At 43.4% G+C, this 22,007-nt stretch overlaps 1 protein-coding gene and 1 non-coding gene across 5 annotated transcripts; one reads left to right on the forward strand and one right to left on the reverse strand.

Moving 5' to 3' along the window:
* The first annotated feature begins 65 nt into the window (after positions 1–65).
* On the forward strand, positions 66–21,425 carry Avil (advillin). 4 transcript variants are annotated; one of them, XM_021733537.3, is made up of 20 exons: positions 66–806; positions 3,008–3,092; positions 4,652–4,726; positions 5,806–6,002; positions 7,419–7,527; positions 7,620–7,730; positions 8,122–8,324; positions 8,773–8,851; positions 9,198–9,296; positions 10,026–10,179; positions 10,270–10,370; positions 11,132–11,269; positions 11,364–11,522; positions 12,787–12,966; positions 13,954–14,099; positions 14,236–14,380; positions 15,745–15,933; positions 16,539–16,607; positions 18,377–18,502; positions 20,841–21,425. In XM_021733537.3, the coding sequence occupies exons 2-20, from the start codon at positions 3,027–3,029 to the stop codon at positions 20,952–20,954; spliced, it is 2,460 nt and encodes an 819-aa protein (XP_021589212.2). In that variant the 5' UTR covers positions 66–806; positions 3,008–3,026; the 3' UTR covers positions 20,955–21,425. The 4 variants fall into 4 exon arrangements, with proteins under 4 accessions (XP_021589212.2, XP_077909363.1, XP_077909364.1 ...); XM_078053237.1 differs by lacking the exon at positions 11,364–11,522 and having other exon boundaries at positions 66–3,092; XM_078053238.1 differs by lacking the exons at positions 66–806; positions 3,008–3,092; positions 4,652–4,726 and having other exon boundaries at positions 5,865–6,002; positions 7,305–7,527.
* Trnat-ugu (transfer RNA threonine (anticodon UGU)) lies at positions 19,530–19,602 on the reverse strand. The gene has a single exon. It is a non-coding gene; the product is annotated as a tRNA-Thr (tRNA).
* Positions 21,426–22,007: the final 582 nt, after the last annotated feature.

Here is a 22,007-nt window from a genome sequence, read left to right on the forward strand (position 1 = left end):
TGAAGTGGAACAAGCACTGGGTTCCAGATAAGGTTACAGCAGTAGGATCTTCTGGGCCCCTCTTTGGCACCAACTCCATTTCCATCCAGGTACTTGACAAGTGTGTGCTTGGTGTCCTATCAATTGCTGGGCTCAAACCAGAAACCCTAAGGAAAATGAAGTCTGGATTTTCCTATTGCCCCTCCCACATGCTACCAAACTGGAAGCTTTGAAATTTCCTGGCAACACAGTAGGCACTCAAATACTGATTGGACTGATGAATGACTGATGGAGATTGCAAGGAGCAAAATGTTACTGACCCCTCTCCCAAACTGTCCCTTCCTTTGAGAAATGCCAGAAGCTTCTCAGGCTCTGCCAGCCTGGACTTCCAGGTACACACCAGGCAGCTCCAGCCCCTGCCTCCTGTCATCAGTGTAATGCATTCATATCTACAATATGGCAAATTTCATATCCTCCCTCCCTCTTCCCTGCATTATTGATGGGCTGTGCACTTTAAAAAAATCAATAGATCAGGGCGTGGAGCTGGAGTTAAAAAGAAGCCTTTAAAAGTCTGCTCTTGTTTTTACTGTTTTGAATAGGAACAGATAAAGCTTTCCCTCTGGTTTGAATAAGTCAAGCCCAGGGCTAGGTTGGCTGTGATTGGCCAGGACCAGGAAAATGTGGTTAAGATGCAAACACAAGCAAATATAACCTAGTGTCTCTGCAGCCATTGCTAAGTCCTCAGGACCTGAAGCCTCCTGCATTGGGGTAGCTCTTCAATACTACTGCTGCTAATTCACCAAAAAACTAGGAATTCACCAGGCAAGGTAAGATCTCTGGCTTATATAAGGGTACTCATTAGTGAAACAATCCTACTAAATGAGACAGAAAGGAAAAATTATTTCGCTTTTTCTTCTGGGATAAGAATTTTTAAGTGTTAAATCAGGTGTTTGTGACCAGTTTTACAAACTTCTGTTGAGGTAAACAGGCATTTTTAAAAGACCACTGAACAGATAGGGCACATTTTCAAAGCAGGGAAAGATGAAGACCGTGTTTATCTTTTTGAGGAAGGTGGCATGGGGCAAGGCAGAAGTAAACCAGCTTCCTCTACTTGGGGTCCATCCATAAAGGTATCTCTGTGAGATTCAGGACCACTGACTTTTAATCTGGAATTTCAAAACTCGAATCCCATTTCAAAAATCTCTGCAGTCCTCTCAAAGGATAGTGAATTATAAATTAGAACTTGGGAAGGGTGAAAGGGAGGGATCCAGCTTTTTTGGGACTTTGTTGTTGCAGATGAAATTAGATTTTGGGGGGTGTTCCAGTGTAGTGAGAAGTCCCTTTTTGGAGTATATCATCACCTGCATTCAGGGTCTCCAGTTGAGTGAGCACCTTCCCAGTTCTGAAGTCTCTGCTGGGAAATAGGACTGCTTTGGGGATCTGAAACTCAGCTCAAAATAATGCCAGTTAGCTTGGCATTTACCAGGTTGATACGTATCCATCTCCAAGGAATGGATTTGGCCTTGGTCCCTTTCCCCTTGCTGGATCATGTATTTGCCTTTAATAACTGAAATCCAGGGTCTGAAGAAAGCTCACACAAATATTTCCTGGCAATTCTGAGCAGCAGAGGGTGGGGCAGCATAAGTTATCAAATTAAATCCTCAAACACTGGCTGCTCCGCATCATTGCTCTGCTTTAGTCCTGCTCTAGCAGTACACAAAACAAGTTTGCTCTTAGTTTCTTCTTTTAGTTTTGCTTTGCCAAAGTCTGTACTAGATAATGGCACATATTCTCCAAACCTCCATCAAAGCTGAAGTATCCTTAGACATGTTTTTTGTTGTGGGGATGGGGCATGTAGGGGTGTGTGTGTGTGTGTGTGTGCGCGTGCGCGAGAGAGAGAGAGAGAGAGAGAGAGAGAGAGAGAGAGAGAGAGAGAGAGAGCGAGCTAGAGCCTCAAAAATGCTAGGCAACTGGTCTAATACTGAGCGACACTCCAGCCCTGACATGTTCCTCGTAACAAACACAATATGCCTCCAAATAGCAAAAATCCACATAGTCCTTCCTGGATGATTTTTTTTCCTATGTAAATCCACCAATCTCATCCTTTTTCCTTAGAAACTAATCTAACATTCACTAGTTGTCATGCTGTCAGACTGCAATCTCCTTGAGAGCAGCAACTACCCAGGGAGGCATTTAAATTATTTAAAGCCTCTAAGTGACCTTGGACATGTACAGATGCTTATTAACCCAAGCCATGCATGGACTTCAGAAAACCTGCGATCCACATGGATACATGGACTACTGTTTACCACTTCCTCCTTTTGCTCAGGCCTGAAGGAACTGAAGACCTCAGGGCTGGGGGTGGAAGAAGTCTTCCAGGGTTCTAAAAAGGTTGAGTTTTAAAGTAGTTTACTTTAAAAAAAAAAAAAGATAAAAACAGAAAGATGGAAACAAAGAGGTGACTATGAAGAGAACCTTCAAGCAGAGAATCTGGGAAGAGTTAAAGAGTAAAAGAAGAAAACCTTGGGGGAAAAAATTTTTTTAAACCAGGTTTTCTTTCCACAAGCCAGTGAATTTCGATAAATTTAGGAAGGGTTGCTATATGTCAAAATAGCAGAGATTTTAAGATCGATATGGATCTCATTCTAGTATATATCTTTGGGCAAGTCATTTAACCTCTCTAAACCTCAGCTATACTACAAGATGAAGAAAATATGCTCACCTTCTGAGAATTAAATGAGATAATGTATGCAAAGTGACTCAACATAAGACTTAAAATATTCATCACTCCTTTAGAAAATATTCATAGCTATTACCAGAGCTCTTAACAAAGGAAGTGGCAGGTGGAAAGCAGGACTTGTGGGTAGGGACTAGGCCAGCCAGGCTCACCACATAATGATGAAATGGTGTGGGGATGCACCACGAGGACGTGGCAGGATAGCTGTTCAAGATTGGGATGTGATTTACAAGAAAAACTGGATTGATGCCCAGTTCAAGGGGTATCACCTCTTGCTCTATGATGTTTCAGTCCTGGGAAGACAAGCACCATGTCTCTGAGCAGCGCCTTCAGGGCTGTGGGCAACGACCCTGGGATCATCACCTGGAGAATAGAGGTGAGCAGGGTGGGAGGCACATCCTACTCCTGATTGCTGGGATCTATTAGCCAACTGCCCAGGTCTGCTACATGACAGCCCTTCAATCCTCCTGATCCTATGGTTTGAGAACATTTTCCCATCCTTGTTCCTTCCCTGATGCTTAAAACAGATAGGTGGCAAGAGGAAAAAATGCTTTTTAGTTCTGGAAAATGGGACTCCAAACAAAAATTAGCTTGTCCTTTTCCCAGCCATTTCCTAGGAGTCTGCACTTCCAGTAAATGCTCTGGAAAGATGGGTGGAACTTTCCCAGGAGACTCCTGGTTGCTCCAGTCAGATAAATGGAACATGTCTTCTACAGGGCACTCTTCTACAAAGAGTTGAAGGATGGTGGTGAGGGCACTGCATGGAGGAGGCATTGCTCATCTCTTCTCCCCCTGCGTTTGTACCCCTCTGGGTGACTAAGCTCCAAGCTCTGGCCTGGGTCGCTCTGCCTGCCAGATGTGAGGATAACCCTCCCCAAGTCCAGTCAGTTACTACTGCATAAAACCCAGAGGTGCCAGTCATGGTGGTGCATACCTATCATCACAGCTACTTGGGAGGCAGAGGCAGGATAATTACAAATTCAAGGCCAGCCTGAATGACTTACTTAGACCTTGCCTCAAAATAAAATTTTAAGAGGTTGGGGATGTAGGTCAGTGATAGAGTGCTTACTTAACATATGCAAGGCCCTGGGTTCAATCCCCAGCACCACAAACAAAAATCCAAGAGATGATGCCTCCCTTCACTCTCCTCAATCAGGAAGGAGTGATAGAAAGCCTCTTAGAGTTTGTGAAAGACTCAGACCATTTCCATTGTTTTAAGGATCCCAGTTTACTTAAAATATAAATTAGTACTAAAATGGAGTTTTAAGAATTATGATATACTTCTTTTTGAGATTTAACAGACACATCTCACATAGAATACAAACATGCCTACAGATTTACCTCACTTGAAGAGACTGAAAATTTACATCAGAGGCTATGTGAATGGCCCTCTGGGGACAAGCAGTGCATGCAGTGACAAATCAAGGCCCCAACCCAGATATGGGACTCAGCTTGGAGTTCAGCTCCCCAAGGGCACTTCCAACTACCGTTAGCCTCCTCCTCACCTCCACAAAGTTCCAGCCCTTTCTACATGGCAGGCCTGCTGGCTTTGGGTGATCAGAGAATGGGACAAGAGTACTGAAGGCATTGGTACAACTGAGAATTTTTACTTCACAGTCTATATCCAACTCTCCCCTGCAAAGGGCAGCATGTGACTCACAAGGTTCCTCACAGTATGGCGAGATGAGACCAAGCAGGACATGGGGATAACAGGGCCAGGGAAACCAGTACTGGGCCCAACTTCAGACCCAGGGTGATGCAGGTAGAACTCACAGAAGCCAGAGGGGTGACCACATAAATCTTGTGTTGGCCACCTGGCCCTGTAAGGTCATGGAAACATTTCTCCCCTACCACCTGTGTCAAAGAAAAGAGAAAGAGGCTGTGGGTAAGGAAGGAGGAAGGAATGCAGATTATCTATACCCCTTGTCCTTCCAGAAAATGGAGCTGGCACTGGTGCCCCTGAGTGCCCATGGCAACTTCTATGAGGGGGACTGCTACATCATCCTCTCGGTGAGCGCCAAACTCCCCATTCCTGTGACCATCTCCCCTGAGAGCCAGTTCCTGGGCTTTGTTGAGAGATCTGCTGGTGAGGGAAGGAAATAGGGTTTCTTGATATCCATCTTACTTCTTCCTCAGTGCTGTGGGAGCAGGCCTCCAGTTTGAGGCCATTGATAGGCCTGGGTTTAAAATTTTACATCCAAAGGCAGGTATGAAGCCCTCAGTCTAAACCCACAAGCAGCACTTCTCCCTCCAGAGACCCAGGCCTCATACTAAAGTGATGAGGCACAAGACCAGACATAGAAAAAGGCCTAACTCTTCCCATTCTAATGAAGGACAGAACATCCCACATGAACAGCACAAACAGGTCAGCTGTGCATGATCAGAAGTTAGGTGCAGGGTCACAAGGAGGACCTGCAAGGTAAGTCTGCAATCTGTGTTAGTCAGCTTTGTGTTGTTGTGACCAAAATATCTGATAAAAACAACTTAGAAAAGAAAAAGTTTATAATGGCTCATAGTCCCAGAGATTTAGTCCATGGTCACCCAAGTCCATTGCTCCAGGCCCAAGGTGAGGAAGAAACAGTGCAGAAGGGCATGGTGGAGGAGTCTGCTCTACTTGTAGTGGCCAGGAAGCTGCGAGAGGAAGGACCTGCAGGAAAAATGATCCCTGGAAGGATGCCTCCCCCTCAGCAACCCACCTCCTCCAGCCACAACCTACCCAGTCAGTCTATTCAAAGTAGGATGGGCTGATTAGGTCACAGCTCTCATAATCCAATCATTTCACCTCTGAACATCTCTGCATTAACACAAGAGTTTTGAGGGAACACATATATATAAAAACCATAATAATCCAACTGAGAAAAGATCCCCAAATGTGGGGAGGAATTTGGGCTGTCAAAGCTTGGGCCACAATAGCTGGTCTGCAAAAAGGACACGGCAACTCTAGTACACTGCAGGGATAGGGGAGGAATCCTACTCTGCCAAGGGCAGAGCACAAACAACTTTATGCCACATTCTTCCCATGCCAGAGGAGCCAGCAGCAAAGGGGAGGTAAGCTGACCCCTGACCTGCTCTCTTTGGCTGCATCCCAGACCCGGAGATTGGGCAGTCTTCTCTCCCAGAACATCCACTTCTGGATCGGGAAGGACTCCTCCCAGGATGAGCAGAGCTGTGCAGCTATCTACACCACACAGCTGGACGACTACCTGGGAGGCAGCCCTGTGCAGCACCGAGAGGTCCAGTTCCATGAGTCTGACACCTTCCGAGGCTACTTCAAACAGGGCATCGTGTAAGTAGTAATATCAGCACTGAACAAGGACAGAGACAGCCATTAACAGAAGAAACCCATAGGGCCAATTCACATGAAGAAGGTTATCTGAGGGGCTCAGTGGTAGAGAACTTCCCTGGGTTTCTTCCCGAGTACCACAAAAAGAAAAAAAGAAAGAAAGAAGTAATCTGAGAAATGCAAAGCAAAACAAAGCTGCCACTGACACTTATTAAATTAGCACAAATTAGAGAGCTGGGTGGTGCCAACTGCTGGTGAGGCCGCAAGGAAATGGAGCTTCATGCCTGCTGATGGCAGTGTGGACTGACACTGCATTGTGGAAAATAGTGCCACTAATGCAATTTTTCACTTGGGGGTATACACCTCAAAGAGAGCTTTACATACTCAGGACCATAAAGGCACAGAAACCAGAATGTTGATAGTTGTGTCAGTGGTGGTAGGAAGCTGTGGGCAGATTAACTGGGAGACTGAACATGTGCACCAGAAGCAACAGATTAGATTATGTATCTAGCACATGGACACATCTCACAGACATGGTGCTTACAGAACACAGTATGAAATAGACTACTACATAACAGAATCCAACTTCTGTTTTATTTAAAAAAAAAAAGCACATAAGCAACAGGACACATCTTACTGAAATGAAAATGAAAAGAGATGTTGTTAAACTGGGCTGGGGTTATAGCTCAGTAGTACAGCACTGGCCTAGCATGTGCAAGGCCCTAGTTTCGACCCTCAGCATCACATAAAAATAAATACATAAAATAAAGGCATTGTGTCCAACTATAACTAAAAAATAAATATTAAAAAAAAAGAGAATGAAAGAGTGTGGTGGGAGGAAGAAGGGGAACGGGGCACATAGATAATAGGAAGTACACAGACACTTAACACCAGAGGGGCTTATAAGGCCAATGATGATAACGTTCCATAAACTGAGGAGTTACATTAATTCAAACTTTGTACCTAAAATTAAAAACAAAAAATTCCAATGAAGTTTCCCTCTGTCTGGAACACTATTCCTTGTGTTGTTGGCTCCTTCTAATTGTAATATTCCAGCTCAAATGCCAGTTCTTTTTTGTGGGGGAGAGGGTTCCAGGGATTCAACTCAGGGGCACTCAACCACTAAGCATGTCCCCAGCTCTATTTTATATTTTATTTAGAGACAGGGTCTGAGTTCTTCAGTACCTTGCCATTGCTGAAGCTGTCAAATGCTAGTTCTTCAGAGACGTCTGCCTTGACCTATCAGAAAGTCAGTCACCAAGTCTACTTGTAGGAAAACAGCTACTGCCATCTGTATTTACCTAGTTCATTTGTTGTCATCACTCATCCGGGCAGAAGATGCATCTGTATAATTCACAGCAGTCTTCTCAGAACCTAGGCACAGATGCGCAATAAATAACTGCATGGATGTCCCCTCAGTTATAAAAAGGGAGGTGTGGCCTCTGGGATGAAGCATGTGGAGACCAACACATATGATGTGAAGCGGCTGCTACACGTGAAGGGGAAGAGAAATATCAGGGCCACCGAGGTGAGTCCTGCCTATTGACTACCTTGGGCCCAGGGCTTCCCTACCTGGCACCTAAGAATATCTCCTCAACAACGTTTACCTCTCACCTGCAGGTGGAAATGAGCTGGGACAGTTTTAACCAAGGTGATGTCTTCTTGCTGGACCTTGGAAAGGTCATCATCCAATGGAATGGTCCAGAGAGCAACAGTGGAGAGCGCCTGAAGGTATGGTATGGCCTTTTAGTCTTAGAGCTCTCTCCTCTCAGGCCTGGTTATGAGTCTGGGCCCTCTCAGATAATTTTACCCTTTTCCTTCCATGCTGTTTGTTCTCTAAGATTCAAAGTGGACCCTGCCTTTTTTTTTTTTTTCCTTGAGACAGGGTCTCACTAAGTTGCTGAGGCTGGATTTAAACTTATGATTCTCTTGCCTCAGCCTCCTGAGTAACTAGGATTACAGGTGTGCCTAACTGGATCCCTATCTTTGACTAGACTACTCTGAGCAGGACTCCTCGGCATCAGAATAACTCTGTGTCTAGAATTAAGTTTGCTCCCCCTGAACCTATCAGGCAAAAAGGGGTTCCAGATGAGCTGATTGCTTCCTTGGGCTTCTTTAACAGGCTATGCTTCTGGCAAAGGACATTCGGGACAGGGAGCGAGGGGGCCGTGCTGAAATAGGAGTGATCGAAGGAGACAAGGAGGCAGCCAGCCCAGAGCTGATGAAGGTTCTTCAGGACACCCTTGGTCAACGCTCAATTATCAAGCCTGCAGTCCCTGATGAGATCATAGATCAGCAGCAGAAATCAAATATCATGCTATATCAGTGAGTAGATAAACTCGGCTGCTGGCTAGAGGCTGGGTAGTGGAAGGTGTCCCCTAAAAAGCCAGGCACTCACCTTGGCTCCTTGTTCTGGGTGCAGGCACCTGGTTTTCTTCTCTGTCCTTTTGAAATGCAACAACTCCCATTAAGAGCTCAGAGACTCCCCTCTCAAGGAGGCAGCTATCTTCTGTTCTTGTTAGCAACGCAGTCCTGCTCTCTTAGGGAGACCTTTCCTGTCCGCTGGTCTATATGTGCTCAGAGATGTGGAAAGAATAAAGTTTGGGACAAAAGTCTCCTCCAGAGAACAGAGTCTATATATTCCTGACTGCATCTAAGTCATGTCTATCTTAAGAAGTCAAACTCCACCCAGATACACCCAACTGAAACATCAAATTTACTACAGGATTCTTTGTAGAAGAAAAGGTGCAGGCTAACCTCTTCCCTTCTCCAGTGTCTCAGATTCGGTCGGGCAGTTGGTGGTCACAGAGGTAGCAACGAGGCCTCTGGTCCAGGACTTACTGAACCATGATGTAAGTACAGCTTGAAGGGGCTTAGCTCAGGGTAGCCAGACCTGGCTTCAAAAATGAACCTTGGAGCCAGGCATGGTGGCACATGCCTGTAACCCCAGAGACTTGGGAGGCCGAGACAGGAGGATCAGAAGTTCAGGGCCAGCCTCAATGAGGCCCTAAGCGATTTATCAAGACCTTGTCTCTAAATAAAATGTAAAAAGAGGCTGGGGATGTGGTTCAGTGGTTAAATGCCTCTGGATTCAATCACTGGTACAAAAATAAATAAATAAATAAAAAACAGAGCCTAGGCAAGTCCTTCCTTCTGATCTTGAACAGCAGTAACCACATTTGTTCCTGACTGCTTCAGGACTGCTACATTGTGGACCAAAGTGGAACCAAGATCTACGTGTGGAAAGGAAAAGGAGCCACAAAGGTTGAGAAACAGGCGGCCATGTCTAAAGCCCTGGTAGGAGCTACAGATGTGTGGTAATACATCTACTAATATCACTTCAGATGTGTGCAGAGAGCCATGCTAGGCACTTGCACATATAATACTGAGGTAACATACATGGACTTCAAAGTCAGACAAACCAAGATTCAAATCCAGGTTTTACCTTTTCCTGTTGAATGTTTTGGGGCAAGACACTGAATACTACCAAGCCTCAGTTTCTCCACATCTAACACAGGGGTAATAACTATCTCCTAGGTTGTTGTGAGGGTTAAATACCATATGTAAAACATTCAGAACAGTAGTTGGCACACAGCACCTGCTCCATAATAGGTGACTGTTGTTATTGAAGGAGATATCGCATGTCAAGGTTAATGGTCCTTTCCTCAAGGAGCTTATGATATTCATGCAGACCCAGCAGACAAGATGTACTTACAAAGCAATAAATGAGCAAATGACAGTAATACAAAGTCAGTAGAGCTATATAAGTGCTGAAGGAACACAGCATTCAGGGTCTTACAAAAACAGTAATCATCATAATCATGATAGGCCTATGAAGAGATGCTAAGATGTTCTACACAGGCACTTTTTGAGCTAGGTAATTTGGTCCTTAGACAGAAGTTAGAATTTTGACTCCCAGAGAAGAGGGATCCTACCAACTAACTTCAAAGGGGTTAATTACCAGAGAAGCAAAGAGCTCAGTATATTCCCCAACTGACCTGCCTTTGTATTCGGGTGCGTCTACAGGGCTTCATCAGAATGAAGGGCTACCCCAGCAGCACTAACGTGGAGACCGTCAATGATGGTGCTGAGTCAGCCATGTTCAAGCAGCTGTTCCAGAGGTGGTCAGTGAAGGACCAGACCACAGGCCTGGGGAAAATGTTCAACATTGGTAAAATTGGTGAGATTGCCCCCAGAGAATCCTGTCACTACTAGACAGTCAGGCATAGGTGCTCCTCACTCACCGCTCTTCCCAACTCTTCCTATGCAGCTAAAGTTTCCCAGGACAAGTTTGATGTGACTCTGTTACACACAAAGCCAGAGGTAGCTGCCCAGGAAAGAATGGTGGATGATGGCAGTGGGAAAGTTGAGGTGAGCCCAGTGAGGGCAACACTGGTCCTCTTGCCTGCTGTAGAGGAGGCAGGTGATTCTGTCTGCTCTCCTTTCCCTTTCCCCTCTGGTTCCTCAGTATTCTATAAGAGGCTTGCAAGTTGACAGTTTCCCCACAATGCTTCAGGGAAGTGAAAGACACATCCCTAAATCTGCTACCAGTAACTCACCTGACAGATATATTCAAATCAATGCTTGCCTAGCCTACAAAAACCCAGTTGGACAGGATACACCCAATAAAGATAACTTAGTTTTTTGTTTGTGGTTCAGGGAATTTTTTTCTTATTTTTTTAAAATGGGAATTGGACCTGGGGTTAATTTACCACTGAGCTATACCCCAGTCATTTTTATTTTGAGACAGGGTCTTGCTAAGTGACTGAGGCTGGCCTCAAACTTGCAATTTTCCTGCCTCAGCCTCCTGAGTCACTGGAATTATAGGTGTGTACCAACATACCTGGCCGATGCTGGGGATTGAACCCTAAGGCTTCACACATGTAAGGCAAGCACTCTACCACTGAGCACACACCTCTAGCCCCATGACCTAGTTCTCAGGATTCAAATCATGCATATGTGACAAGCCCTCACCACTGGCAGAGAAGAACCAGAGAGGAAAGGGGTACAAGGAGTGAATGTTAGCACCTCACCCACCTGGTACTCCACTAAGCATGGCCCAGTTCCCTTTGGGTAATGCTCTCTGAACAGCACACCTATCTCTAAGGAACTGTGCTTCCTTCTGTTCACAGGTCTGGAGAATTGAAAACCTGGAGCTGGTCCCTGTGGAACATCAGTGGCACGGCTTCTTCTATGGAGGAGATTGCTATCTGGTTCTTTATACATATGAGGTGAACGGGAAGCCAAATTACATCTTATACATCTGGCAGGTACAGGCTCTCAGCTTTGGATCCAGATGTGCTTCCTCTGGCCACTGGGCTGGGGCAGGAAGCAGGGCCCATGGCTCCCCTCTCACTGCTGCAGGGCCGCCACGCCTCACAGGATGAGCTGGCAGCCTCAGCATACCAGGCAGTGCAGCTGGATCAGCAGTTGGATGGGGCTCCCGTGCAGGTTCATGTCAGCATGGGGAAGGAGCCACGCCACTTCATGGCCATCTTCAAAGGGAAGCTGGTTATCTATGAGGTGAGGGGCTGTTTTAGTCAGGTTTTTCACTGCTGTGATTAAAAGACCTGACCAGCACAATTGTAGAGGAGGAAAAGTTTATTTAAGAGCTCCTAGTTTCAGAGGTCTCCATCCATAGACAGCCGGCTCCATTCCTAGAGGCTCGAGATGAGGCTGAACATCACAGCGGAAGAGTGTGGCAGAGGGAAGCAACTCACATGATGATTAGGAAGCAGACAGAGAGACTCCACTCTACAGATACAAAATATATACCCCAAAGCTACGCACCCAATGCCCCACCTCCTCCAGCCACACCCCACCTGCCTCCAGTTACCACTGAGTTAATCCCTATCAGGGGATTAATTTACTGATTGGGTTAAGACTCTTACAATCCAATCATTTCTCCTCTGAATCTTCTTGCTTTTCTCACACTTGAGCTTTTGGGGAACACCTCACATCCAAACCATAACAGAAGCTTGACTAAAGCACTACCAGGCCACATTCTAGATATCACATCTGTCTGGGGTCAAGTCCTAGTCTTGTTATTTATCAGCCAGGTTTCTAAATCTCAGTTTCCTTATCTGCATCATGGAATAATAATACCTACTTCATTACTACTTCATAGAGTTAAGAGTTATCATGAGAATCAGGATCAGCAAAGTATTAGTAAGACCCAAATCACAGAGCCTGGTACAAAATACAACTCCTCTTCTTCTCCTTCTCCCCTCCTCCTCTTTCTTTCTTTCTTTTTTTTTTTTTTTTGTATGTGTGTGTGTATGGTACTGGGGATTGAACCAAGGGCTCTCAACAACTGAGCTGCATCCCCTACCCCTTTTTATTTTATTTTTGTCAGTATTGGGGATTGAGCCCAAGGAGTACTATACCACTGAGCTATATCTTCAGCCCTTTTATTTTTTATTTTGAGACAGGGTCTCACTAACCACAACCAGTGACAAAGCCTTATTCTTTTATTTTTTTTAAACATTTATTTATACCTTTATTTTATTTATTCATTTTTATGTGGTGCCAAGGATCAAACTCAATGCCTCACACATGCAAGGCAAGTGCTCTACCACTGAGCCACAACCACAGCCCCCAAAGCCTTATGCTTTATAAAAAAATAATGAAAGCTAATATTATTGTGCCACAGCCCCAGCTCACCCTAACCCTTTCCTATTAGTCTAGAAGCTCTAGAAAGACAAAGATAGCATCAAATACATCCACATTTCCCACAACAGCCAGCCTAATGCAAGATTCCGGACTTTCCTTTTCCTCTTTGCTCTAGGGTGGGACTTCCAGGAAAGGAAATACCGAGCCTGACCCTCCAGTAAGACTCTTCCAGATTCGAGGAAATGACAAATCTAACACCAAAGCAGTGGAGGTTCCAGCCTTCGCCTCCTCCTTAAACTCCAATGATGTCTTTCTGCTAAAGACCCAGGCAGAGCACTACCTATGGTATGGCAAGGTAGGATGGCTGGGCCCAGTGGTCAGGCCAGTCCCTTGGAGCCCAGCCTTGTTGTGGCCTTGATCCTAGGTCAGCAAGGTCAAAGGAACTAAAAAGTCGACTGGTGTGGTGCTCAAAAGGGGGATCCTTTTCCCTAAAGAAACTTCAAAGGAAGCACCAACATTCCCCACAGTCAGGCCTTCACCAGAAAATCACGGATAACCCGGCTTACATCCAAGAGATATTCCATAAACAACTACAAACATGATGCAGACTAGATAAGTCAATCTTCCCACATGAGTTTGCTGACCTATAACAGGAAAGATGCTAACAGAACAACAAAAAAAAATGATGTTGTCATAATTCATATTGCATTAGTTCCTTAAAAAGCACTGAAATTGGGGTTGGGGATATAGTCTAGATAGAGTGCTTGCCTAGCATGTAAAACCCTGCGTTTGCTTCCCAGCTCCACCAGAAAAAAAAAAAAAAAACTGTAATTGTTTTACACAGAAATGAAGTTGGGTATGGTGGCAAGCATCTGTAATCCCAGCTATCATGGCTACTTGGGAAGCCATGGCAGAAGCATCACAGAGGAAGTGGAAGTTGGAAATCAATCTGGGTAACTTAAGGATACCCTGTCTAAAAAAAAAAAAAAAAAAAGGCTGGGGCTATGGCTCAGTGATAAAGTATCCTTGGGTTCAATCCCTAGCACCAAAAAAAAAAAAAAAAAAGTAGGTGCTAAAAATTCCAGCTGAAGCTGAAATAAAGGTGACTGTTACTCTTGTCTATATCCACTGCAGGTTTCAGAGTGCAGCCCTATTCTTTGCCCGCACATTCTGTCTTCCTTCTTCTCTTCCCACCACTAGAACAAACCTATCTTCCCTTATCCTGAGGCACTGTGTCTTGGCATCTAATCCTGATTACACCGAGCTAGTCTTGAAACTTCTCTGTCCACATCAATGTGTCCACATGTGACTAACATCTGTGCCTTCCTTGCCCGACTCTCAGGGATCTAGTGGAGATGAGCGGGCAATGGCTAAAGAGCTGGCCAGTCTTCTCTGTGATGGCACCGAGGAAACTGTGGCAGAAGGCCAGGAATCAGCTGAGTTCTGGGACCTACTGGGAGGTAAAACTCCCTATGCCAATGACAAAAGGTATGGGAATACAGTATTCTCTTCTTGGCTCCCCCTGCCTCCAAGCTTGTGAACTGCACAAACTCTTAAGATCTCTTTCAGATTTAAAAACATGATTTCTATGTACATCAGTGCCTCTAAATGGACTATGTTGTAGACTACAGCAGGAAACCCTAGATGTCCAATCCCGTCTCTTTGAATGTTCTAATAAGACTGGCCGGTTCATTATCACTGAAATCACAGACTTCACCCAGGATGACCTGAACCCAGGTGATGTGATGCTCCTGGATACCTGGGATCAGGTAAGACCCAGCTACAGAACTCTGAACAAATAACAAGAATGCCCACAGTTTAGGTTATTTTTGTATATGTTGACACTCAGAATAGGCCCTGGATAACCCTGTATCATCCCCAAGTCAACATGTGTTAGTAGAAACCAAAGAAAGAGCCTGCTTTTTGCCATGGTCACAAAGTACAGAAAAATGGTTAAAACCACTTTGGAAATTTTCCCACCTTGCTTTGGGAAAATCTGGTCATCACATCATCTTGCCCTTTAATCTTAGGATCAATAGCAACAGATTCCAAATCCAGATAATGTGGACCTTTTAGGGAACCAAAGGGTATGGATGGGTATTGTCAAGGCAACGCCTCCTCCACATACCATGTTCTTCTGTTCAGCTCAGCAAACACTTTGAGCACCTCTTCCATGCCTAGTCATTGTACCAGCTGGGTGTCATCAAGATAAAGGGCTCCACTCTCAGAGTTTACAAGCTGGTGGGAGGAGCCAGAGAAATATCATTGAGCCATGATGAGGAGCCACAGGAACACAAATTAAGGGCACTAAATACAGTTTAAGGGTTGCTAAGAAGACTTCCTAGAAGAGATGACTCTCAGGATTAAACTCAACAGATGAGCAGGCAAAGGATGGAGAAGCCTTGTGGGAAAAGAAAATTGCACATGTAAAAGCAAGACATGAAATATTATCAGAACATAAGCTAGAGTTAAGGACCACCTTAGAAATGAAGCTTAAAAAGTAGGTATGGGCCTGACCTACCATGTCAAGAAGTTTATCTTGAAGCTTAAGCAAGTAAGTGACATAGTCAAATTACACTTTAGAGAGCTCACTCCTGTAAGTTCCAGTTAGAAGTAGATGAGGGTCAAGTAAGAACTGCTGTGGGCCTGCAGAGGGCAATGGAATAGGGATAGAGGAATGACAAATTTGACAAAGGCAGAGGAAGTCTAGTTGACCTGCACTGGTGACTCACTGGATATGAAGGGTTATGGACATGCCTCCCAGAATTCTGCCCTACATGAATGAATACCATTTACTTAGAGTGGAGATATACATTTAGAAAAGAGGAACTATATTTTAGGAGGATTTTATTTGAGATAGTTGGAGACGGCCAAGAGGAGAAGTTTTGCAAGTTAGATTTAGGAAGCTGAGGTTCAGAGAGAGCTCAGATTTGGCGATGTAGATTTGGGAGATACACATAGCAATTAAAACCAAAAATATCAAGCTGATTCTGGGAAAACCTTTCTCTCTGCTGAACAAATCAGGCTGAGACATTTTCTGAGGCTGTAAATTACTGAGGGGGATAGATATATGATCTAGTACTTAGTCCTTGGTCTGACCTCATTAACAAATATTAAATCTGTACCACAACAGGTGTTCTTGTGGATTGGAGCTGAGGCCAATGCCATAGAGAAGGAGAGGGCCCTTGCTACTGCCCAGGAGTACCTGCACACTCACCCGAGTGGCCGAGACATCCATACACCCATCCTGATCATCAAACAGGGTTCTGAGCCTCCCACCTTCACAGGCTGGTTCCTGGCCTGGGACCCTCACATTTGGAGTGTAAGAACAGAGATTGGGGAAGTTATTTTGTTCTTACATTTAGAGAAATAAGAGGAGATGGGGTGTACAGATTTAGGGGCCAAGTAAAACCAAGGACCTTATTTCTCCCATTCCCACTCCAATCCCTGCTTTTTACTTTTCTTCTCTTCCCCTTCACCACCAAAGCAGTAAGTTCCGTTAGAGCATTCACAGCTTGACTCTGGCAGTAGACACTGTGAAGTAATACAGTTTATAAAGTGTATTTACACACATCAACTTTCTGATCTTTATAAACTATTCTGATAGAGCAGATATTGTGTTTCCTATGTTACAGATGAAGGCACTCAGAGGACAAGTTCAAAGTCATAGTCAATAAGAAGAATTCAGGCTTACTAACTCATTCAACTGCTCTTTCTTAAATCTTACGGGGGGCATTGAAGGAATACTTTCAAAGAATGTAAATTAAAGAATCTTTGTAGCCTGCACGGATCCAAACCAAAATTTTTGGTCTTACTTATGTATTATCTGATTCTCCAGACTTTTTGTTTTTCCTGAAGGTACAGACCAGGCCTAAGATGTTTCTCCCCTATCAGCAATATCTCTTCCTGTTTTCTCTCTCTTCTCAGGCTGGAAAATCATATGAACAGTTAAAGGAGGAGCTGGGAGATGCTGCTACTATCATGCAAATCACTTCTGTGAGTTGGGTTTGCTCTTGGAGAAGCCCCAGAGCCAAAGAAAAAAGCAAATGCTAGTGGTCAAAGCTCTACCATGTCTTTCTTAGTATTGCCCTAGTTGTCTATCCTTGAGGAAGAAGAGTGTTTTGTTTTGTTTCAATGGTGGGGTTTGGACTCAGGGCTTGATACATGCCAGGCAAGTGCTCTACCAGGAGCAACCCCAAGATAGATATATATAAATATATTTATTTATTTATTTATTTATTTATTTATGCAGTACTGGGGATTGAACCTAGGGATACTTCACCACTGAGCTAAATACCCAGCCCTTTTCATTTTTTAAATTTTGAGACAGAGTCTTACTGAGTTGTTGAGGTTGGCCTTGAACTTGCAATCCTCCTACCTCAAACCTCCTAAATTGCTTGGGATTACAGGTCTTTGCCTCTGAGCCTGGCGTCAAGATTTTTTCAGTTGACTGAAAAACAGATCTCAGACCTAAGTTCCTTATCTTTCTGCCTTCCAGAACTTTGAATAGACTTGCTATTTAAAAAAGAACAATAAAAAAAATAAAACTAATTTTATTTTATTATTTGCCTCTCTGCCATTTAGGAGAGATTAAAGTTATTGGCAGTTTTGGTGAATAAATTTCTCATTCAAATTATATTTTTATCAGTTTCTGACAGTTAAGCCCACAGAATTGCAGGTCATTTACCACTGTTTTAACAGATAAAAGAAGTGGAGGAATCCAACAGCTCTTTAATATCAGGATGATTGGTTGGGCAAGTAGATGTGCACCTATAATCCAAGGAAGTCGGGAGGCTAAGGCAGGAAGATCAAAAGTTCAAGGCCAGCCTTGGCAATTTAATAAGACCATGTCTCAAAGTAAAAAATAAAAACTGAGAGGAAAATAATGAAAGAAAGAAAAAAAAAACTGGGGATGCAGCTCAAGGGTAATGTGCCCTTAGGTTCAATTCCCCAGTACAACACACACACCTACACACACAAAATTAGGACAAGTGTTGTATAGTACCAGGAGTTCAAATCATCTGGCAATGTTCTTTGTGCTCTACAAAGTCAAATTCCAAAGATAATGGTTATGTAGAGTCTTTTAAATTGTTTTTAAGAAAAATAAGACTTCCATCTGAAGGCATTTAAGCCAGGCGCATTGAAGCAAGCCTGTAATTCCAGAAGCTTAGGAAGCTGAGACCAGAGCATCACAAGTTTGAGGCCAGCCTCAGCAACTTATCAAGGCTCTATGCAACCTAGTGAGTCCCTATCTCAAAATAAAAAATAAAAAGGACTGGGGATGTGGCTCAGTGATTAAGTCCCCTGGGTTCAATTCCCAGTACAAAAAAAAAAAAAAAATACTGGAAATGTAGGACCTAAATAAAAGAGTCAAGGAAAGGTATATTACCATAATATTTAAAAGAGCCTTAGGAACGGAGTTTTAAATCAGTGGTAAAGTATTTGCCTAGCATGCACTAGGCTCTGGGTAGGATCTCCAGTACCTAAAAATAATAATAAAAGAGACTTAAAATACAGCATGTATTCCAGACTGGCTATGAGGACTCACCTTAGGCCTAGTGAATCAACTTTCCCAAGAAGAATCCAAACTCTGAATATTTTTGATTCCCAGATGACTTTGACATGCAGCCAAGTTTGAGAACAAAGATGACTATGAAGGATGAAGTGGTATAAAACAAAATGTTAAATATTATATACACGCAAAACTGTGATTGCCAGACACTGCACTGAATAGTCTTTTCCCATGTCTATACTTTTATACCTAGGACATGAAAAATGCAACCCTTTCCCTGAATTCTGCTGGCAGTGAGCCAAAATATTACCCTATAGAAGTTCTATTGAAAAATCAGAATCAGGAGCTTCCTGAGGATGTGAACCCTGCCAAAAAGGAGGTGAGTGGCTAAAGGAACTAGGATAAGTGGAGCTGTCAGTAAAGCACCCATCTCAGTAACTGGCCTAGGACATTGTGCATATTGTAGGCACTCAGTGGACACTAGAGCTACCCAGTGGCTCAAACCAAGAGCTCCTTCTTGATTGTTTTTCTCACCTCTCACATGAATCCATCAGTTAGCCTCTGTTACTCCTCTCCATCTATCTGCCACTGATTTAATCTAGCCATCATGTACTACTGTAATCCAAATGATTTCTACCTCATCCCTATAATTTGTTCTCCACATGGCCATTATAATAGCCAAAGGGATCTTTTTTGCAATATTGAGAATTAAACCCAGGGCATCACGCATGCTAGGTGAGTGTTTTACCACTGAGCAATATCCCTGGGTAGTTTTTTAAATTTTATTTTTGAGACAAAGTCTTGCTAAATTGCCCAGGCTGGCTTGGAACTTGTCATCCTTCTGCCTTAGCCTCCTGGGTAGTTGGGATTACAGGAGTGAACCACCACACCTGGCTATCAAAGGGACCTTTTAAAGCAGATGCCTACTGTCCTGTTTGAAACAGCTCAAATAGCTCCTCACTGAAGGTCTACATAATCCGGGCTCCATCACCCTCTGGGATTTTCATCACTACCCTCTTATTACCCTTAAACATGCTCATCCCAGCCTTGGAGACTTTACACTTCCTAGTGCTCATGCCTAAACAAATGTTCTCTCAGACAGTCACAAAGCCAGCTCCTTCCCACTGTATAGGTCTCAGCTCAAACATCACCACCCCAGGAAAGCCTTCCTTAACCACCCCATCAGACACTGCTTCCCTCATCCCCTCCAGTCCCCTTAAATTTGTTCATTGTCTATATCCCCTACTAGTAATATGCTTAGGAGGAAGGACCTTCTCTGTCCTGTTTGCCATCATATTTTCATTGTTTTGTGTAGTTCTGGTACAGGGGATTGAACTCAGGGTTGTTTAACCACTGAGACACATCCTTAGCCTTTTTTTAAAAAATACATTTATTTATTTATTTATATGTGGTGCTGAGGATTGAACCCAGAACCTCATGCATACAAGGCAAGCGCTCTACCACTGAGCCACAACCCCAGCCCACAGCCTTTTTTAATATTTTATTTTGAGACAGGATCTCATTGAGTTGCTTAGAGCCTCGCTAAGTTTCTGAGACTGGCTTTGTGATCCTCCTGTCTCAGCCTCCTGAGCCACTAGGATTACAAGTGCACATCACCATGCTCAGTCATATTCCCATCTTTTCAACTCCTAAAAAGATGCCTATGAGATAGGATAAGTTTTTGATGAATGAATTAACATGTTCATGTTGAATTAATTAAATTCCCCTTGGAAGAGTTGATTTGGGAAAGGGCTTTGGATTTATTACAATGTCCTAACTAAGTCTTAAGTATCTGGACTACAACATTTTTGAAAGTAGAGGCCGCATATTAATAAGCTTTACTTGGATACAAAATAATCATTACATCAATAAATAAATGTTAGGAGAACTATAGGGTCTCAGTAAGATCCACTTGAAATATTCTGGGAGTCTGAGGATGTAGCTTATCGGTAGAGCACATGCTTAGCATGTATCAGGCCCTGGGTTCAATCCCCAGCACCAAAAACCAAAGTTGATTAAGTCTGGGCCTAGTGGTGCACTACTGCAATCCTAGGGACTTGGAAGGCTTAGGCAGGGAGATCACCAGGATGAAGGCCAGCCTAAGCCACTTAATAAGACCCTATCTCAAAAATATACCTGGGGCTATAGCTCAATGGTAAAACACCCTTGGGTTCAATCCCTAGTAAGCCCCTCCCTCCCAAAAAAGGGTAGTTAAGGACATTAGTATAAGGAAAAGCACCAGTTTAGTTGTCCATTCCTCCAAAATCTAATCTCTATAATTTGTCCATTTTTTAAAAATATTTATTTTGTAGTTTTCGGTGGACACAATATCTTTATTTTATTTTTATGTGGTGCTGAGGATCGAACCCAGCGCCCGTGCATGCCAGGCAAGCGCATTACTGCTTGAGCTACATCCCCAGCCCCTATAATTTGTCCATTTTATATAATCCATTTACTGTCTTTCAGGAAAGAAACTGGGATCATGAGAGCAGGGAATCCAGTCAGTTTCTTCCACAGGCCATCTTGGGGATCCACTACCTGAAGAACAATTTGGCCTTGAATAATTTAAGTCTAGTATAGCCTTCCTAACAATTCATTCTACTTCCCCCTCCAAGGATCTACATAGGTCTCCCTCTTGCCCCTACTCTCCCCACCTCTGTTAGCACCAATAGGTACCATATCTTCCTACTAATCAGAAACTTTGTTTTCTCTCTTAGAATTATCTCTCTGAACAGGACTTTGTGTCTGTGTTTGGCATTACAAGAGGGCAATTTACTGCTCTGCCTGGCTGGAAACAGCTCCAACTGAAGAAAGAAAAGGGGCTTTTCTAAAGCAAGAAGACCTATTAGAAGAACACAGAAGACAGCAGATAGTGCCAATGTTGGGAAAGAATTTACCTACCAACTTTTGCCTGCTACTGATTTAGACACATTTATAGAATCTGAAAATCACAGCATGTTCTCCATTTTTTTCTCATTTATCTCTTATATCTAAAACATTAACTTATACACTTTTTGGCTTTTGTGGTCTTCTGGCTAAAGCCTTAGCAGAAAATACTAAAACTGCATGAATTTAGAGAAGCCAAGAGAAAGAGAATCAAAAACTAATCTTAAAATATATAACACCATGCAAAGCCCTACTTTTGCTTTAAATTTTAAGATCAGTACTTCTGAAGTCTACTCAACCCACAAAGCATTTAAGTTATTTGCACATATATCTCAGGGTCAAAATCCAAAGGCTCAGATCCATTACATGCCACAGCATTTTTAACTTTTCAAATAAAAATAATCTGTATAAGCAAATGGAGTTCTTTTCTGTATTTGGGTACTTGTTATGGTAATTTTATATTATGTTGGGAAAATGTTTTAGTACTGGAAAAGCAAAGAGACAGTGTTGATTGAACTCTCTCAACAACTGGACCACTGTAATAACTGTCATTAGTACAAGAATGTCAAAATCTGACTTGCATGCAGATGTGTAGCACATACTGTAATCCCAGTAACTAAGGAGGTTTGAGGATCACAACTTTGAGGCCAATTTAGGAAGACCATGTCTCAAAAAATAATAATTTTTTAAAAGAGCTGGGATATAGCTCAGTGGCAGAGTGCTTGCCTAGCATGTGTAAGGCCCTGTGTTTAATCCCCATTACCACATACAAAAAAATATTAAAATTAAAATAAAAAATAAGCCAGGTGTGGTGGCACACACCTGTAATCCCAGTGGCTTGGGACACTGAGGCAGGAGGATAGCGAGTTCAAAGCCAGCAATGGCGAGGCACTAAGTAACTCAGTAGACACTGTCTCTAAATAAAATACAAAAAAATAGGGCTGGGGATGTGGCTCACTGGTCAAGTGCCTTGAATTCAATCCCAATACCCCCCAAAA

The sequence above is a fragment of the Ictidomys tridecemlineatus genome, chromosome 6 (genome assembly GCF_052094955.1).
Source record: "Ictidomys tridecemlineatus isolate mIctTri1 chromosome 6, mIctTri1.hap1, whole genome shotgun sequence".
Classification (NCBI taxonomy): Eukaryota; Metazoa; Chordata; class Mammalia; order Rodentia; family Sciuridae; genus Ictidomys; species Ictidomys tridecemlineatus.